Genomic DNA, 20,754 nt, shown 5'->3' with positions numbered 1-20,754 from the left:
GAAACGAGACGAAACGAGACGAGACGAAACGAGACGAAACGAGACGAAACGAGACGAGACGAGACGTGACGTGACGAGACGAAACGAGACGAGACGAGACGAGACGAGATGTGACGAGACGAAACGAGACGAAACGAGACGAGACGTGACGTGACGTGACGAGACGAGACGAGACGAGACGAAACGAGACGAAACGAGACGAAACGAGACGAGACGAGACGTGACGTGACGAGACGAAACGAGACGAGACGAAAACGAGACGAGACGAAACGAGACGAGACGAAACGAGACGAGACGAGACGAGACGAGACGAAACGAGACGTAACGAGACGAGACGAGACGAAACGAGACGAAACGAGACGAGACGTAACGAGACAAAACGAGACGAGACGAAACGAGACGTAACGAGACGAAACGAGACGAGACGAGATGTGACGAGACGAGACGAGACGTGACGAGACGAAACGAGACGAGACGTGACGTGACGAGACGAGACGTGACGTAACGAGACGAAACGAGACGAAACGAGACGAGACGAGACAAACGAGACAAAACGAGACAAAACGAGACGAAACGAGACGTGACGAGACGTAACGAGACGAGACGAGACGAGACGAGACGAGATGTGACGAGACGAGACGAGACGAGACGAGATGTGACGAGACGAGACGAGACAAAACGAGACGAAACGAGACGTGACGAGACGAGACGAAACGAGACGAAACGAGACGAGACGAGACGAGACGAAACGAAACGAAACGAAACGAGACGAAACGAGACGTAACGAGACGAGACGAGATGTGACGAGACGAGACGAGACGAAACGAGACAAAACGAGACGAGACGTGACGTGACGAGACGAAACGAGACGAAACGAGACGAGACGAGACGAGATGTGACGAGACGAAACGAGACGAAACGAGACGAGACGAAACGAGACGTAACGAGACGAAACGAGACGAGACGTGACGAGACGAAACGAGACGAGACGAAACGAGACGAGACGTGACGTGACGAGACGAAACGAGACGAAACGAGACGAGACGAGACGTGACGAGACGAGATGTGACGAGACGAGACGAGACGAGACGAGACGTGACGAGACGAGACGAGACAAAACGAGACGAAACGAGACGTGACGAGACGAGACGAAACGAGACGTAACGAGACGAGACGAGACGAGACGAGACGAGACAAGACGAGACGAGACGTGACGTGACGAGACGAAACGAGACGAAACGAGACGAGACGAAACGAGACGAAACGAGACGAGACGAGACGTGACGTGACGAGACGAAACGAGACGAGACGAGACGAGACGAGATGTGACGAGACGAAACGAGACGAAACGAGACGAGACGTGACGTGACGTGACGAGACGAGACGAGACGAGACGAAACGAGACGAAACGAGACGAAACGAGACGAGACGAGACGTGACGTGACGAGACGAAACGAGACGAGACGAAACGAGACGAGACGAAACGAGACGAGACGAAACGAGACGAGACGAAACGAGACGAGACGAAACGAGACGTAACGAGACGAGACGAGACGAAACGAGACGAAACGAGACGAGACGTAACGAGACGAAACGAGACGAGACGAAACGAGACGTAACGAGACGAAACGATACGAGACGAGATGTGACGAGACGAGACGAGACGTGACGAGACGAAACGAGACGAGACGTGACGTGACGAGACGAGACGTGACGTAACGAGACGAAACAAGACGAAACGAGACGAGACGAGACGAGACAAAACGAGACGAAACGAGACGAAACGAAACGAGACGAAACGAGACGAGACGAGACGAGACAAAACGAGACGAAACGAGACGTGACGAAACGAGACGAAACGAGACGAAACGAGACGAAACGAGACGAGACGAGACGAGACGAACGCGTAGATCAGCAGCAGGTACCAACGAATGAGACAAACGAACGAGACACACGAGTGGATCAGCAGCAGGTACAAACGAGAAATACGAACGAGCAAGACGAACGAGTAGATCAGCAGCAGATACGAACGAACAAACAAAGGAATGAGAAGAGAACTGTGGAGCATTAATAACAATTGTGAATGTGTTGAATAGTTAGACTTTTGGCCTGACAAAAATTACTTATTACAATCACTTAATCGAGTACATGAATGCTGGGCGTATGCCCTTTTACCTCCATGATAAAAACTACATATTATGCCTTTCTATATCAATAAATATCAATCCGCATTCAACTTTATTTTTCTTAACCGTTTAATTATTATAAAAATGTTACCCTTAGTATGTCACGTTTCTGGTAATTCAAATATCATCTACAATCGCCATATGATTATTTCCCCGATTATATTATTATATGCCATCTGTAATAAATCAAGGGTAGTTTGATTTATAAAAAAGAAATAAAAAACAAAAGAATACTTCTAAAACTCTTTTATTCAAAATTAATATCAGTATGATCCATTCATAATTGGGAAAAATATCAAAGGTATTTATACTAAATAATTGTATGATAAGAATAGCTATTATATTGGTTAAGAACATTATCTGTAGATATTGATTATTAGTGTTATGTCAAAGACAGCGGACCTGATTGATAGAGCTGATCTGGTTCCACCATATCCGTATCTACTATGGATATTTGTAATTGTGTAACCTAATTTCCTAATCCAATACACCATCTATGCGAATTACTATGACGAACTGTCAGGAGCGGGGCGGGGCAAGAGCAGAACAGATTGATTATTAAAGTGAGGACAAGACAAAGAGAGATTATATATTTATTAGTATTAATATATATATTGTTGTGATCGAGCTTATATACAAATATAACTCTATCATCAATTCTTTCTTTCTTATTTGATAACCTTTCTATAAATCATTATTGCATTACTCTTTAAATCAAGTACATGCTATTACACTCTATTTATTACGCATTGATTACTCATCAATATATAGAAAACAATAGTCATACATTTATTCCAGATAATACAATCCAATGATATGATCGCTCGTCAATAACAAGATTCTCGAAGGTACCATGAGATGCTCGATCATTAATTGACAATACGCCTATTGTATATTTGACAGGTTTCACTTTAAGGATTGATATTCAGTCAGTCCTGAATATGTGTATAAAGAACCCAATTTATTGTATAATAAAGACTTTAGTTTATTTTTGCAGTTTGATAATTTTACTTCGTCAAATTTCTTTATTTTTATTCTTAACTCGTTGCTTTATCTGTCGAATTTCTCATATATATAAAAAGGAATGTAGGTTGTGGTGATCTGCTATATGGTTGCTACATTAAATAAATCCATATCTATGACAACAATACATGAAGAATGATTAAAGGATCAATTACCCAATATACATAGTTAGTACTATCATATCACAAGGTCACAGGAACACAGTGACTAAGGCTTACTAAAGATATGGAAGTACAATGTGTCTAAGATGACAGTAATTTCAAGTGTAACATATTTACAAAACAAGCAGTTAAAGGTAACAGGATACACACTGGGAAAATGATAACAACTTCAAAATACACTAAAGATAGTGGCACGGCAGATAGTCTTTTTTATATAAATACTTGTTCATTTTATTTCATAATAAAGACAATCTTATAAATAGTCTCAAATTATTCATAAACTGCCTTATAATTTTACTTACCTCTAAACACAACATAGGTAGAAAAAGGTTTATTCAGAGAAACAGGAAAAATAGATAAGATCTTGAATACAGAAATAAGAATAAATAAACATGCTGTTATTTATATTAATTGATAGATCGGGTAAACAAGGGTTCGTGTGGTGTTTTGGGATAATAAAAATTCAGAACAAAAGGAAATAAAACAAAAGTAAGAATACTTTGAGACTGTTGATATGTTTTATTGTTTAAAAGAGAATTAGGGATTATCAAGGTCAAAGAATAAAGGATATATATAAGATGTCTGAATTTAAATTATAAAATTATTGCATAATGGAAGTACACTATTTTAGTGCGGTGTCTTCTTGCACTATTTTAGTTAAGGACTTGTAGAGACTAAAGAAGTGTATTTGCTTTATAAAGTAGTGATGCTGAGATATTAATATTTTAGTGTTAGATGTATGATGTAAGTGTATCTGATGTTATTTTTATTATGGTTCTTATCAAGAAGTAAGTCAGATCATCACATTATCCCCACCCAGGTATTGACTAATACCGGCAAAATTTACTTATCAGATCGTTTGCTCCTTTTGTTGAAGGAGTTGTTACAATCTTCACTTATTCCTGCCGATCTTTTTCTTGTTACTGGTTCATGATTGGGAGTGATTCTTTGATCTTTTACGGCTTTCAATGTTTTCTTGTTTGCTTCGTTAATTGCTTTAATACTTTCAGGGATTTCACCTATTCTTCTCCAATATTCAGTGATAAATTTTGGATCAGTGAAGTTATCGGCAGGTTCCCATGTATCATGCGAATCATCATAATTTAACCATCTGCATCTATACAAGTATTGATTTTCCGGGTCTTTCTTGTGACCAATAATAGCTTCCACTTCATAGAAAATGTCATCTTCAGGCATAATATCAGCTGATGTTACTTTTAATAAGGATGGAGGATAATTTCTGGGTTCTATAAAACCTTTTTCATTTTTAGTACATATGTTCCAGCAGCTGTTTTTCTGACTATTTTATAAAATCCTTTATAATGTGGATCAAGTTTATTTTGTTTGTCAGTTATTAAAATCATTACCGTTGATCCTGCTGGTATGTCTATCATTTTGTGGCTTTTATCAAATATGGCTTTTTGTTTATCAGTGACGCGTTTGACTTGTTCGTATACAGCAGGATAGACCACTTCAGTCATAAATTTTATTTTATTTTGTAATTCCTTATTTATTTTATCTGAAGTTGGCTTGTCCTTTTCTTTGCTAAAATCTTCAAAGTCATTAGGATTTCTACCGAACATTAAGGAAAACGGTGTGCTTTTCGTACGAACATTATATTTACTATTAAGGAATAACTGGGTAGGTGCCACCTTCATGTCCCATTCCGCGACGTTACCATTTATTTGTTTCTTTATAGTTTTAACGGCAGATTGCACAGCTCTTTCACTTGCACCATTTCCCCTAGGGTGATATTGTGAAATTAATGCATGGTTGAATCCCAAGTTTTCTTTTATGCTGTTTACAAGGCTATTGATGAACTCAGATCCATGGTCACTTTGAAGCTTACGCATTGGTCCGAAGGTGCAAATGACATCAAGGATTTCAGTGGCCACACTTATAGCAGATTTATCAGGTATAGCTCTTAAAATGTAGAACTTGGAAGCTATATCGATCATGACTAATAAATAATGGTTTCCCCTTATAGATGTTGTGAATGGTCCTGCTAGATCAATACCCCAACTGTCACCAGGAAGAGTAGCTAAGACAGGCCTTAATGGGTTATATCCTTTTTGTATGATTTTGTGGCGTTGACAAGGAACACATGCTTGTATTAATTCATTTGCATCTTTTTTTAAGTTTAGCCAGTAGATACCGTTTCTTTTTAATGCTTGTAATATCGCTTCGACACCAAAGTGTCCTTTACTATGTTCATGTGACAATAGTTTCATACGTTCTTCTTGTGTTGGAGGTGTAAAGTATTCACCACTTTCAACTTTTGGCAGTTCTTCTTGTACTTTGCGTGCAACTCTGCTTCTCATGATGGATTTATCCCCACCCAGTTCGTTTGACGGTTCATAATCGGTTTCAAAGAGACGAGATAAGGCATCCGGAAGGATATTGGCAATACCCGGCAAATGAACGATTTTAAAGTCGTATTGTAGAATGGTGTCCATCCATGAGATCATCATGAGATTAGCAACGCGTTGAGTATGTAGGTAAGTTAAGGCTTTATGATCTGTATACAAGGTAAATGTAGAGCCGTAGACGTATTTATGGAAGCGTTTTAGAGAGAAGACTAGAGCAAGCAATTCTCGTTTCGTGGCAGAATATTTTCGTTCACTTTTAGACAGGCTTTTTGCAATAAAAGATATGTACTTTATTTTACCATCAATTTCTTGATACAATACAGGATCCAATTCCAGTGAGTGATGCATCACAACTTATAGAGAAGGGAGCATTCATGTCAGGATATGAGAGAACAGTATCATTTAAAAGAGCTTTTTTAAGATTGTCAAAAGCTTGTTGATGTTGATTAGTCCATACTTTGTCAAGTGATTTTTCATGGCGCAATGGATCAAGAGGAGTCATGATAGTAGATACATTCGGAATCAAAGTTCGAAAGTAGTTGATCAGTCCACAGTAGCGCATAATATCTTTGCCATTTTTAGGTATGGGAAATTCTAAAACATTGGCCAGCTTACGACGATCCATACTGATACCTTTGGGAGAGATATGAAAACCCAATAGATAAATCTCACTTTGAAGAATCTACATTTATCAGGGTTTAATTTCAGGTTTACATCAGTAAGGCGTTGAATGACTTGTTTTATGTGTTGTTTATGTTCTTCAACTGTTTGACTTGCACATACAATATCATCGACGAAAAATCGTACAAAGGATAGCCCATCGAGAGCGATGCTCATGGTTCTTTGGAATTGAGAACTGACATGCTTTATACCAAATACAGTACCTATGGGTTGATATTGAACACCTCGCCATGTGAAGCTCAGTTTGTGTGCATCTTTAGGATTTAATTTTAAAGAATTAAATGCAGATTTTAAGTCTAATGTTGAATATATAGAGGCACCTTTTAAATCTTCAAACAGATCACTGATGATAGGTAGAGGCATACGGTCGATTGTTTTTAAGAGACTATTGATATGTCTTGGGTCATGGCAGACTCGATATCCTTTTACTTCACCTTTAGCATCAGTTTTCTTTACCACGGTTAAGGGTGTATTCCATTCCGTATTAGCAGGTGCTTTCTTTATAATGCCATTATTTAACCATTCCTTTATTTGTTCGTCAACAACTTCCATCATTTTTAAAGGAACAGGATATGGTTTCTTGTAGGCTGTCACATTTGGAGGAGTGTCTAGTGATACAACACTTTCTGGAATTGTGCAAAATGATCCTTTTGCAATATTTTGGTTGGCATTAATATATGGCTGAATATAATCCATAGCTGATTTAAATTCATCAGGTTCACATGCAGGACAATTCTCTAATAGTTTGTTATCTGCTTCAATTGATTCAAGGAGTTCACTAGTGTTATTGTAACGTCTTTCGGATTCAATCATTTGCCCAATAGAATCATGATCGTCAAAGTTCACAGGTAAACCATAAATGCCTAAACCCAAGGACGCCATATAGTCAGTGCCAATGCTGAGGTGATATATATCTTCATCAGAATCGGTTAAATTCATAACTTCAAAAGTACGTTCAATGGTCTTATTATTACATGTTATGCTTAATACACATGTTCCAATTCTTTTAATATAACTTTCTTTGTCAAATGCTCTTATATAGTATTCATATTTATTTGTTTTCGTAATTAGATCTTTATGTATGTGATTAATGAAATTTATATTTATTTTATGAGTTAGACAAAAATTATAGTCTACAGAACTAATCGAGGCACCAGTGTCCAAAAGTGAATAAGTTCTAATAGAGTTATTTATAAGAATAGGAAATGTTATATCATTAGTTGGTTTATTTTAAAAATCTCTTGTTACACTATCTTTTTTAGGATAAGACTTACATGCAAGAGATAACGCCAGCAATCTTTTCTCATTCTCATCTTCTTCGTCGGAATTCAGATTGTCCGGGGTGTTGGGACCATGGTTTCTTCTTTTAGCCATGCGTGAAATTCTTTGCTTTTTTCTTTGTAAAAATTCTTCAGAACGATGACCACGATACCAAGGCTTATTACAGTATTTACATTGATTGACGTTATTGGGTGCCTTATTAGACTCAAAAGAATCTTTATTGACTGATCCCGCGTAGTTGGAATGACGTTTCAGAGAACGTTCATTTTCTTTGTTTTCACCAAAGCTGTCCATTAGGTAGATGTCCGAGTCGTTCGTAGCCGCAACAACAATGCCAATGATTGACTCAACGTTATCCGGGAGCTTTGTACCGTAGCGGGACGAGAGGGCAACAGAGGATGGTTTACGCACCGTTTCCAAAAGCGAGCACCAAAACGAAAGAACCAAAGGAAGACCATCTTCAAGACCTGCTTGTCTTCTAAGTTTTTGGAACTTGGCAGCATATTCTCGTACAGGCTCACCAGGGGACTGCTTCAGTTTCCAGACTTTAACCATCATTAAAAATTTACGATATGGTGTATCAAAGTGATCCATTAAAATGTTCTCAGCTTGACTCCAACTTAACTGTTTCTTCTTCAAGGCTTCAGCAAACCAGGATCTATCTTCCTTATTCATTGACATAGGGAGAAGACGTTCCCAGCTTTCATCCAACGAAAGACCATGAGCTTCCAGGACTGTCTTGAATTGCATACAAAAATCATATACGGACTCGAAAATTTCAGCATTTTTCTTCCAAATGACAGTGTCTGTTCTTAATTGCAGATAAGGGAGAGAATCAGGAACATAGGTGGCATTCTTGGATGGTGCTGGTTGATTGACCGAGAGGAAAACGAGATATGCATCGCGTGTAGCTATGAGTTCTGTCTCAACTTCTTTGTAGACTACAGAGGCTTCCTTAGTAGCGGATGAACTGGCATTCTCATTCTTACACTTGATCCAGTGGGCATAGGCAAAATTATACTTGCGTTGAACGATTTCCAGGTTTTCCTTGGCTGACTGAAGGATTTTCTTGCTGTCAATAGGATCCACTGCGTACTTGGATTTCATGGTGTCGTGATGAAGATTTTGAGGACCTTCCTCCATGACTACATCATCATCCTCAACAATAACCGAGTCAGCGTCTAAAGAGCGTGTTTCCGAGACCGAGAGAGGAGAGGAACCAGGAAGAGAGGAACCAGGAAGAGAGGGAGAGTTGTTTTGAGACATGTTCAACAAAATTCAAAGTAAAAAATGTGGTGTTTTGGGATAATAAAAATTCAGAACAAAAGGAAATAAAACAAAAGTAAGAATACTTTGAGACTGTTGATATGTTTTATTGTTTAAAAGAGAATTAGGGATTATCAAGGTCAAAGAATAAAGGATATATATAAGATGTCTGAATTTAAATTATAAAATTATTGCATAATGGAAGTACACTATTTTAGTGCGGTGTCTTCTTGCACTATTTTAGTTAAGGACTTGTAGAGACTAAAGAAGTGTATTTGCTTTATAAAGTAGTGATGCTGAGATATTAATATTTTAGTGTTAGATGTATGATGTAAGTGTATCTGATGTTATTTTTATTATGGTTCTTATCAAGAAGTAAGTCAGATCATCACAGTTCGGGGATCAGATTTACAGAGACGGATTATTAGTCATATTGAGTTGGGGACATCTTTGGGGTAGCTCGCATAGATACAGATAATTTCGGGGGTAGATGCAGAGGATAACATGGGCTGATATTATTAATGTTTTACAAGGGAGTTCAAAGGCAGAGGTACAAAGGAAACGGATGTTAAATGGGTTTTACAAGGACAAGGGATAACGGAGATACATTATTTGGGACCGAGACGTTAGACAGGATACAATAGTGATGTTTGACAGTGACATGTGTGACAGGAGACAGAGAACAGGGAACAGGTGGAACAGGGACAATGGTCTAGTTGGGTTTCAATAATAGTCTGAGACATTTTTCATGATAATATGCAACTGAAACCTAGGCGGTTCATGACACGAACTATATCCATGCTCTCGTACTTGGGTACGATTCATTTAAGAATAAATAAGCAAATCGTTTAAATAAATAAACTATGATGTGGTGACCTAGCAAGACTATAACCATATTAGAGCTAACAAAGGTTTATCCATGCTGATACCATTTGTGATATAAGCTTAACAATAAATGTCATAGTAAGAACTATAAGGATATTACATCACAAGTCTAATTTAGTACCTCTGAGAAATACTTAAAATTTAGTTTAAAGCAAAGAGAGTTAAGAAGACTTAAAATTTATTAGAACAAGACTAAATTAGTGAATGTTGTATACACAAATATCCCGAAGTGTATACAAGCACTATTCTGTGAGTTACTTTAGCGAAGAAACTCGAAATAGCTATTTTGTGTCACCTCACGTACACGCGGTTTACACGCAACATCTGCATTAACAAAGGATAAAAACAACTTATAAATACTACCACAGCTTACAATGGACGCATGGTCCACACATGCTTACTGCAATATGTTCACATTATAAATCATTCTCTCAGCCTGCTCTATTAACTGACAAGTGCCGAAAGGACTTTGTCAATTCCTATATAAACCATCCTCTAATTCAATAATAAAACGATATTCAATTTATCCAGTCTCACAATTACCTTTTTCTTTATCTTATAAACTGTCTATCTTGTTTGATAGAACAGTGACTATGTAATAATCGTATACATTTTTGGTTAATCAATGATAACTTCAAGATAGCACTAGAGATATGAACACAGCAGACAGTCTTTTATATAGATACTGGTATATTTCATTTATTAATAAAGGACAATCTTATGAACAGTCTCAAACTACTCCTATAGTCTTTATATAATTTTATTTTACCTTAAAACACAACAGTTTGATTTATAAAAAAGAAATAAAAAACAAAAGAATATTTTTAAAACTCTTCGGGCATATCGGGGTCATCATAGGAAGGCTTGGTTCTCTTTGTGCTGTAGCGGCCGCGCATGACGTGAACGGCGGTGACTTGTTATTAGCTCTAGATATTTGCTTCAGGTAAGAGATACTAGTTATATATACAGATGATCGATGCCTTTATTCGATATAGAGTGACATATATGTATTCGTTACAGATAATGTTAAGGACATATCAGTATTCTGTTACTGATTCTTCTTTTTCAAAATGAGATAGAGATATTCTTATCGACTTAGCTTTATTCTCTTAAGGATCGGGTGTAAGGTTACAGTGCTCTTATGCGGCATAGAGATCCGATACAGTAATTGACTATTCTTTATTCTCTAATAACGTATTTCTGATGAGATGCAGTTGTAACATGACAGATTTTAAAAAATCGAATAAGTATTTAGTTATAATAATTAAAGGCAAAAATTCTAGGCAAATAGACTGATTTAATCCATAAGATAATATATATGAAGTTATCATATATATTTAATGTGTAGATGGATACAGCTTTGGTAATAAGATGATCTATAAGTAAATCATAAATTAGGGGTTCGAATATTGGTATTCGTCATAGAACTAGAAAGTTGAGTTTCAAAGTTAGAAATATAAAATCATAAGCAGGTCTTATCTATAGATATTATGAGTATTGGAGATGGAAGTGTCATAGATAGTCTCTGATGCAAAGCTGATAATACATGAGCTGAATAGTACATCAGACTAATTTTTTTTTGAAAAAATGTAAGATAAATCCTAGAAGGATACATCTATAATAAATGGATTGACGGTATATATGGAAGGGGGATATGGGCTGGTGTTATCCTTATCACCCTCCAAGAATGAAATGATAATACATTAGATCTGTGACAGAAGACAGAAGTCAGAAGTCAAATGATTCGAAAGAATCTCGGGCATATCGGGGTCATCATAGGAAGGCTTGGTTCGGAGATTTTATCTCCCTCCTATTCATGACACCATATACACCTCGGGATTGACAATACAAATCTAAAGTGGACTTGTATTTCCTATTATCATTTCATCCATTATAGAGGAAATTAATAGCCGAAGCTTTATAATATTTGCTTTTTTAAAATTTTATTAGTATCAAGTTAGACATTATAATCTTATTAAAAATGAAAGTGTTTCACTAAAGATGTCTGAAGCTCCAATCTCAAGGTTTTCTGTATCAAGATATGTTAGTAATTCTACGAGAATCGACGCTGCTCCACTTGTAAGTAAAGTAACACTAAAGCCTCTAAATATGGATAATCTCAAGACAGTTCCTTACTCTGAATCATCATTCCATACAGATGCCAGATGTAAACTGCACCAGCAATGTAAGGGTCATCTACCAGTAAATGTTAATGGAATGATAGGTTTACCTCCTATTTGTGTGAATGATGACCTCATTACTATTGATGATAGAGGACGACTCAATAAGAAACTGTTAAAAGAAGATCTTAATGGTTACGTATTTTCTTCAGAGTTAAGAACAACTTTAATGGGAAAGAAAGGTATGTTACGATTTGAGGGAGCTGGTTCCCGACCTCTCACCACTGTTAGAGGAGTAGCGGTATGTAATTGGAATGTGAAGCCTCACGAAATACTTATGCCTCACACATGGCTCAAGTCTCTTAATATACCTATATTAAAAAGCAAGGATTCATTTACATCTCCATACTGGTCATTTAAGAATGCAATGGAAGGAGATAGAGCCTTATTAATGAGATGTCCATCTATTTTCGAAACATCTGTTATGGGCGTTACATTAAAAGGATGGTCAACTCCGGCCATAGGTATTCATCCATCTATGTGTGAGTACCTCAATCTCGATTTTGATGGAGATGAAGTTCATGTTGCCGTTATTGCTGATGATAAGTCGGTAAAGGAGGTTGATAGCCTAATTGAGATAAGAGCTGGTTTCGATAAATTTACTGATACTAACATAAGTACAATAATGTTAGAATGTAGAGTTCCTATAACTACTGATTTCATGTTGCCAAGCACGATTCCTTTAAGATATATCCTTCAAGGTGTAGACTTTATCTCCATTTCTAAGTATATGAAGTTATGTCGATGTAAGATTGAATTAAACGACTCTATTAGAGATCGATTGATAAAGCGATCCTATGTCAGAAAGTATGTAGAGACATCAAATAATAGTATCCATAATTTGACGGTCAGTCAAATGACTGTATGTAAGGGCTTTACATTCGGTAGACAATTGAAATGTATCTCTGTCGTGATCGAGGCTATATACTTAATATATGACTCTATCTACACTTCTTAAATCTTCCATTTGATAATCCTAAATATAATTCTTATTGATACTGTTATATTAAATACTGTTCATTTACTTTATGTACAGGCTTGATCTCATATCATCCTTCATACAAGTATAAGACATACATTTAAATAATAACATTGATATGAACACATATGAAGGTTACATCAGCCACATTGAGGTGCCACAGCTATCTGAATTAAGAACTACATTTTCCCCTGAATATTGTGCTACAAGACATACACAGTTTAAGAATGAATGTTATTGTTATTGTTATTGACATCTCATTATGGTCTTTCTATATGGGATCATTACATCCGAGTATTATCTGGATGAATCTACCCACTACCGTCATCAGCCCATCTGTGATCAATGTCTGAAATAATGTGTATATAAAGACCCCCTTTTATTTGTTTAATAAAGCCTTAGTTAATTTTTGCAAGTTTGATAATTCTCTTGTTTTTTATTTTATAAATCTACACCGATTTCCACAATCTCTGTACTTATAGATAATTCCTCTGATGCAGCTGTCCCATATTGGTCTAGAGAAAAGTTTTCAACTGAACAGGTATATATCAATAATGAGGGTAAAGGAAGGGAGTACGGATACCCTGCATGTAGAGTATTCACTAGAATAGCGAGTAACCATATGCAAAAAGCATTAGATGATGCAAAGCATACAGTCACCTCCACTGGTGAAGATGTAATGATAAGTCTTATGGATCCCACATCTCCTTCTAAGGAATTGAGATCATTCAAAGGCAAATTGTCCATTGTTAATGAAGGTGTAAGAAGTAGAGGAAAGAGAATAGGTACCACATCAAGAATTCAACTAGGTCTTATGAATAACCATGATTGCCTACAAAATTGCACTTTAATCGTAATAGCAGGCTGTAAAAGTATGGGAATTGATGTATCTGATAGTGCGTTAACACAATTGGTGTCAGTTATATATCATGCTGTACAGAGTGCACCTAACGCTGTACTTTCTGCAGAGCTACCTGTAAGATTCCTATCGGAAGTAAATAGTAATTATCTCACTGTTGCTCTAACTGAGAATATCATTACAGCTGATAGAGTGCTTACATACTCGTCAGATAAGATGTATTCTGTTATGGATTCTAAGGAAGCTTTATGTGCATTACTTTTGTGGAGAAACTTTGTTTAACACAGAAAAAAAATAGAATAAAAAACAGGTAAATAAGATTAATAGTGCTTGTAGGCTTTTATTCTTATTATTAGTTTTAAAACTGAATGACCTTGTACATTATAGTAGAAGGCAGGGTATTTATAGTTATTGGGATCTGTAGTTTAAACGGTTATCTAATAGTTAGTGAAGGTACCATTGGGTGGTATAATACATGTCCGATGGTGCCTTAAATTTAAGCAGTCATTGCCTTTATGATTGGATTGATTCGTAAACAATGATCTAGTCTTATTGTTCTGTCAGAATTGAGAGGACGATGTTTCTAAGAAATCTTAAGTCAAACTGAGTTCTAAAGTAGTAACTCAGTTTTTATACCTGATGTTCTTTTCTTTTGTGATATTGTATTTGGTATATGAGTCGACCATGTGGGATCGACGATTTATTTATTTTATTTTATTATTTATAAGTGCGATTTTAGCACAACTTTTAGGTAATTTTAAAGAAATAGATGATAGATCTATATCCAAATGATTACTCTACTACTTGCGATGTATCAATTAGCATGGTAATATTATGAACAGATCTCATCGATGAGTAAATTAGCTCTTTAAAATTACTTACAACATCTTCAACTATCTCAACAGATCCGAGAATTGATATTTCACCATTCTGAGAAAGCGTAAGATGAGTGCAATTTCTGTTAAATTTATTCCATTGATAGACACTGAGAGATCCATCACCTCTAGTTAAAAGATCTCTCATTTTGCCATGGCTATAGAATAAATTTAGAGTTTCAGATGTTGGTCTACATGTGTAAAGTTTATCCTTATACTTTAAAGTAAATAACAACGAGGAATGAGACATATTTATAAATATAGGCTTAAATTCAATGTTATCAGCTTCCATGATCTGAGTTACAGTTGGAATGAGTCTTCCAACAGCTCTACCTGATGTACTAAATCTAAATGCACTAGCCTTGTTACTTCTAGATGTCGACTGAGATACAATATCTATATGAGATATCCATTGAGATACAAGTCCTACCAAATCCTTATCATATTCTACTGACATGGTAGCAATATCTGGTTGCATTACAGTAATAGTAATAGAACATATATCCTTAAGCGTCCAGCATCCTAATTTCACGTACTGTCTAAAGCCAGAATCTAAATTCTCAGGCATCTTGATGATATCTAATCCACTGAGAAACGATACTCTTGTTTCTAATTCGATACGTGAACAAGGACTGGGTGAGGCCCAGATAGATGCACGGACGAGGTTCAAGAATTTATCAGGTAGAATTCCTTGAAAAGGTCTCACTTGAGGTTTAAGTATCCATTCTTTAAAAATAATCGATGTTGATTCCACGTCATTCCGAACCATTTCACTACATTTTCCAACCTTAGGTTTTATCTGTCTACTTTTACCTTTATCTAATACAGAACCTTTTGATGCTGAAATATTAGATCCAGTCACTGAAGAGAGAGAAGAAAGCTTTGTATCCCAACGCATTTGAAAATTAAGGTCTTAAATGCGAAAGGGCTATAATGGGAATATTTTGGATGAAAGCATTAAATCATTTTCATTGTGATCACTTGTTTACTGCTACCTTAGGAATAAATTCTAGTGATCAAAGAATGGCATTAGATAGATCATACTATTGTACGAAGTTCATGCAAGCATTTTGTAGACTCAATCGTCCCCAAGTGGACTACTGTTATGATCCCATAGCAGGACTTAACTTGATGATTTTTAGATGTTTTGATTACATAAAAACTATTGCTAAATATGATGTTGAAGATCTAACATTTTCGAAAGATTTTAGTATGTATAGGTCAGATATAGAAGACTACTGCCCGCATCTTATTATACCTACCTATACTTCCGCTTGCTCAGTTCATATTTTGAATAGAATGTATGATATATAGTGTTCGAACTTTTCGAGCTTGCACCGATCTTGCGCCAGTTCGAACGAAGCTCGAACCGAGTTTTTGTACTCGAGCTTGCGCCACTTTTTTTGGGTTCGAGCGAGCTTCGATCGATGCTCGCTCGGCTAAAATGTCGATAGTAGTCACTTTAAAGTTAAGGTCCTTGAAAGACTACAGATGGCATTTCCCCTTGATTTTAATCTTTTCTTCCCTTTATCATTTTTTTTTATTTATGGTCTAATAATTCCAATTAAAATGCTTTGGCCTTTATTTAATTGTACAACCAACAAACACATTTACCATAGAAAATGAAACAGTGTTGCACACTATACCCAACTAAGCCAATTTTTTTACAGCAACCATAGTAACATGACGTAGCAGAATTAATAAAAACTTTTATGTTCACAAATCCAAATGTATTATAATTATAGATGCAGTAATAGTTTGATTAATTACCCGAACTTGGTGTTAAGGCTGGTGAAAAAAAAAGTTTTCTTTTTCTTTTTCCAACTTCTATTTCAATAAATAACAATTTTATTATCATAATTTTCTGTAATTAACATCACTTTGACGTGCACTTTGTGTAATAAAAAGGGCGAGCGAGTTCGAGCTATCGTATTCGCAACCGAGCCGAGCTTAAGAAACTTCGAGCGAGCTCGAGCTGCAAAAAAACGCATCCGAGCGAGCTTCGACTGGAACACGATCGAAGCTCGCTCGAGAGTTTCGATCTTCATTCCGAACACTAATGATATATCATCTAAATCATTTCCTACAGAGGTAGGGTTACTCGAAAATGTAATTAACGATGTACTCGAAAATGTAGATATTATGATACTACCTATTGCTGATTCTGAGCTAGATACTGGTTTAGTAGTATCTCTTTTAAAGAAATCTGTAATAAGTATGGGTATAGCGTTAGGCCAAACTATTAATGTATACATGTTCATAGTATCTAATAAGAATATACTCCCAGACTCTGGATCTATCTCTTCTGTTCAGTTCTTGAGAGCTGCAACCATATGGTATGACACTCGCGTTAGGACTACTTTTGGCTCACTTGTAAGATGTAGGGATTGTGAACTTATTGTAAGTAAAGGGTTAAAACTTATGAATATAGAGAACTAATTTCATTTAATAATTATTAAAATGGAATATATTAAATATCAAATGGAAGAGCTCATTGAAACTATGTCTAACTACTGCATTATGAAGGCAGTGAGTACATCTGCCGAAGTGATAGATGATAGTATATGTTACTACGATAAGCGTGTCATGGAAGAACGTTTAATGGATTGCGGATCTGATGTAGCTTTTGAGTGTAACAAATCGATGGTGTATAAAATTCCTTTCCCTGAAAATGTCTCTATTTTTGATATGATTATTTTTATGATATCATCTAAAGGGTACTCTGTAAACCCATTTACTTTTAGGTGGAAGAATTCTACTACCGATACATACAGAGTGTTTGTCAGGAACGAGGGAGGAACGAGACAGGCAGGACAGGACAGAGAATGAATAGCTTCTTGAAGCAGGTTATTTATTTAAGAATAAAAGGGAGAAAAGAGAAGATGATTATGAAATATATCTGATAAAGAAAACTGGGAGAAGTGAAATTTATCAGCTATATTTATAGAGAAAGGAAAACAAGAAATTAAATAAAAGAATAAGCAATGACAAAAGTTAGTCATAGCTTATGTGGATCATGACAAAGGATTTAAAGAGCTGACAGATCAATGATGAATATTGAGTCTGAAAGCTGGTTACTCATATTGCATATTTGGGGCATAAAATGTAACAGGATCATGACAGTGTTATGGACTCTTATATGCAGATTATCGAAGCAATTTATGGAGACTACAAGAATGCAAATATACGTCGGAAATAGAAGCGATACTGGTTACATTAATACTATAGAATCTAAGTATCACATGGGTGATCGTGGAGGTAGAGCTTACATGAATGATATGAATACCATTCCTATATCAAGAGTTTTAGATGTTCTACCTCAACTATCCATTGATTTAGATGACCTTTGCGATAATATGCAAGTCTTGCTAGACATAGATCCAACATGTAATATTTACGAGGATTCTGAAGATAGAACTGAATTATTAGATAAATACGTTAGTTATGATACATCGGCAGAAATTTATCCATCATATTGTAATGTAAAGATAGAAGTACACATAAAAGATGTCTAATATCACACATAAATTTTTTAAAAAATAAATGTCCTTATTACATGATCTAGTATTTGGGGATAAGTCTGATACATCAATTCCAAAGTCTAGTACATCTTCACATAAGGATCCTGTTGGAGTAGGACTTACAGATGAAGAGATAGGTAACTTTGATAAAAGTGAAGAGATGTCTGTTAAAGAGATGGTTACTCAGATATTTTTGAAAGTTAACTCCACTGCCCATAAAGTTGATGCTATGGCTAATAAGATGGTACTTATGGGTAGAAAGATTGACAGACTTTATACATTAGTAGGATCAAGAGATAAAGTCGCAAGACCATCTTTTGAATCATCTACGCAAGGAAATGATCATTATAGGTCTCATGATAACCTTCAAAATAACGTAAATCTAGGATATGATGCACAAAACTATGATGATGAAGGAGATCAATCTAATGATTTTGGTTTGATACCTAATGAAAATTTATTGAATCATAATACCTATGATATAAAAAGTAACACTCAAAATTTTAATAGTAGTATTTCAACTAATACAAGATCAATTGCGCCTAATATTGACAAGATTAATATGTCCTATGTGGTGACCTAGCAAGGCTATAGCCATATTAGAGCTAACAAAGGTTTATCCATGCTGATACCATTTGTGATATAAGCTTAACAATAAATGTCATAGTAAGAACTATAAGGATATTACATCACAAGTCTAATTTAGTACGTCTGAGAAATACTTAAAATTTAGTTTAAAGCAAAGAGAGTTAAGAAGACTTAACATTTATTAGAACAAGACTAAATTAGTGACTATGTAATAATCGTATACATTTTTGGTTAATCAATGATAACTTCAAGATAGCACTAGAGATATGAACACAGCAGACAGTCTTTTATATAAATACTCGTATATTTCATTTATTAATAAAGGACAATCTTATAAACAGTCTCAAACTACTCCTATAGTCTTTTTATAATTTTACTTTACCTTAAAACACAACACATGAAATTAAAACAACCAGTCGTTTTTAGGTAAGAATAATTAAGCAAATCGTTTAAATAAATAAACTATGAAATTAAAACAACCTTTTATGTTTCATATCAGCATACGCTTGTATACTGCTATACAACTTCTCCTACTTCGAGTACATACTTCTATATTAAAGATTGCATGATTGGCCTAAATACGATATACGAATGACAGTTGGATACAGAATGCTATACCACTGAGTTACGATATCACCGATTGAGAAGAGAAGCTTCTCAGATTAAATCAAGTATTATAAGAAAGACAAACTTAATATTAATAGTTCCCTCAATGGATTAGCTACCAAGAGAGAGAATAGAACAGCTATTAATATAAATGGTTCATTTACTTATATATTGATATAATTATACTGCTGATAAGGAGTATAAAGAAATATTGTATGAGTTAATGGATATCTATCTTCTACAACCAAATATACAAATAACGATAAGACATTTTATATTTTGGATCGTAATTTATTCATTACAAAGATAATGAATAAATGATCAACGATTATATTCTATTGCCAATTACACTTAACAAACAAGAATGCATCTTTTACAGTAACCGTTGCATGATCTGATAAATAAGTGTCTCGTAATATTAAAGATTTATTGGAATACTCATGCTCCCGATCCACTGATATGGGACAACGTTAACTGGAAACAATTCTAACGAGTAGTATCCATTTAATCCAAGGCGGGAAACAAAGTATAGATCTATTCCAAAACCAGAAAGGTTGATTCATCATTAAAACTCAGGAGAGTTGTGCAATATAAAAAGGATCACTTTATTCATAGCAGCAGAGTTTTTTTAGTCTATTTTTACCCTAATAAAAATATTCGTTTTATCTCGTTATTTTTTGCGTGATATTTTATCAAATATCACAACGACAAACACCATACAAAAAAAGTGGATAAAGTGACGTAACATAAATCATTTCTAATAGTTAAACTACTTAAGGAAAAGTAAGATATAGAATATAGAAAGTCTTTATTGAATAAATGTTATATGTATTTATATTGTTCATAATTGTTAAAAGGCATAGGTTAGGATACAATAGCATAGATAGAGTTCGTCATAGTAATTCGCATAGATGGTGTATTGGATTAGGAAATTAGGTTACACAATTACAAATATCCATAGTAGATACGGATATGGTGGAACCAGATCAGCTCTATCAATCAGGTCCACTGTCTTTGACATAACACTAATAATCAATATCTACAGATAATGTTCTTAACCAATATAATAGCTATTCTTATCATACAATTATTTAGTATAAATACCTTTGATATTTTTCCCAATTATGAATGGATCATACTGATATTAATTTTGAATAAAAGAGTTTTAGAAGTATTCTTTTGTTTTTTATTTCTTTTTTATAAATCAAACTACCCTTGATTTATTACAGATGGCATATAATAATATAATCGGGGAAATAATCATATGGCGATTGTAGATGATATTTGAATTACC

General features: G+C 35.3%; 4 protein-coding genes across 4 annotated transcripts; 3 read left to right on the top strand and 1 right to left on the bottom strand.

Annotated features, from left to right (window-relative positions):
• Positions 1–11,829: 11,829 nt before the first annotated feature.
• Positions 11,830–14,059, top strand: EV154DRAFT_437808 (uncharacterized protein; the record flags this gene model as incomplete). Its single annotated transcript, XM_051596863.1, has 3 exons — positions 11,830–11,931; positions 12,011–12,862; positions 13,512–14,059. Coding segments are annotated over exons 2-3 (1,341 nt in total), but the record flags the coding sequence as incomplete, so codon positions are not given.
• A 603-nt stretch (positions 14,060–14,662) lies between these two features.
• Positions 14,663–15,643, bottom strand: EV154DRAFT_560091 (uncharacterized protein; the record flags this gene model as incomplete). The annotated part of the gene is made up of 1 exon (XM_051605592.1): positions 14,663–15,643. One exon carries the CDS (start codon positions 15,641–15,643, stop codon positions 14,663–14,665), a length of 981 nt encoding a protein of 326 aa, XP_051461138.1.
• Positions 15,644–16,881: 1,238 nt separating this feature from the next.
• On the top strand, positions 16,882–17,184 carry EV154DRAFT_414603 (uncharacterized protein; the record flags this gene model as incomplete). Its single annotated transcript, XM_051595617.1, has 1 exon — positions 16,882–17,184. A coding segment is annotated over one exon (303 nt), but the record flags the coding sequence as incomplete, so codon positions are not given.
• Positions 17,185–17,205: 21 nt separating this feature from the next.
• EV154DRAFT_560090 (uncharacterized protein) lies at positions 17,206–18,849 on the top strand (the record flags this gene model as incomplete). Its single annotated transcript, XM_051605591.1, has 3 exons — positions 17,206–17,462; positions 17,891–18,222; positions 18,311–18,849. 3 exons carry the CDS (start codon positions 17,206–17,208, stop codon positions 18,847–18,849), a joined length of 1,128 nt encoding a protein of 375 aa, XP_051461136.1.
• Between the last annotated feature and the right edge of the window lie 1,905 nt (positions 18,850–20,754).

Source organism: Mucor mucedo (genome assembly GCF_025094135.1).
Source record: "Mucor mucedo strain NRRL 3635 chromosome Unknown EV154scaffold_15, whole genome shotgun sequence".
Lineage (NCBI taxonomy): Eukaryota > Fungi > Mucoromycota > Mucoromycetes > Mucorales > Mucoraceae > Mucor > Mucor mucedo.
The sequence above is the reverse complement of the archived record's forward strand: the minus strand, read 5'-3'. Positions and strand labels throughout refer to the sequence as shown.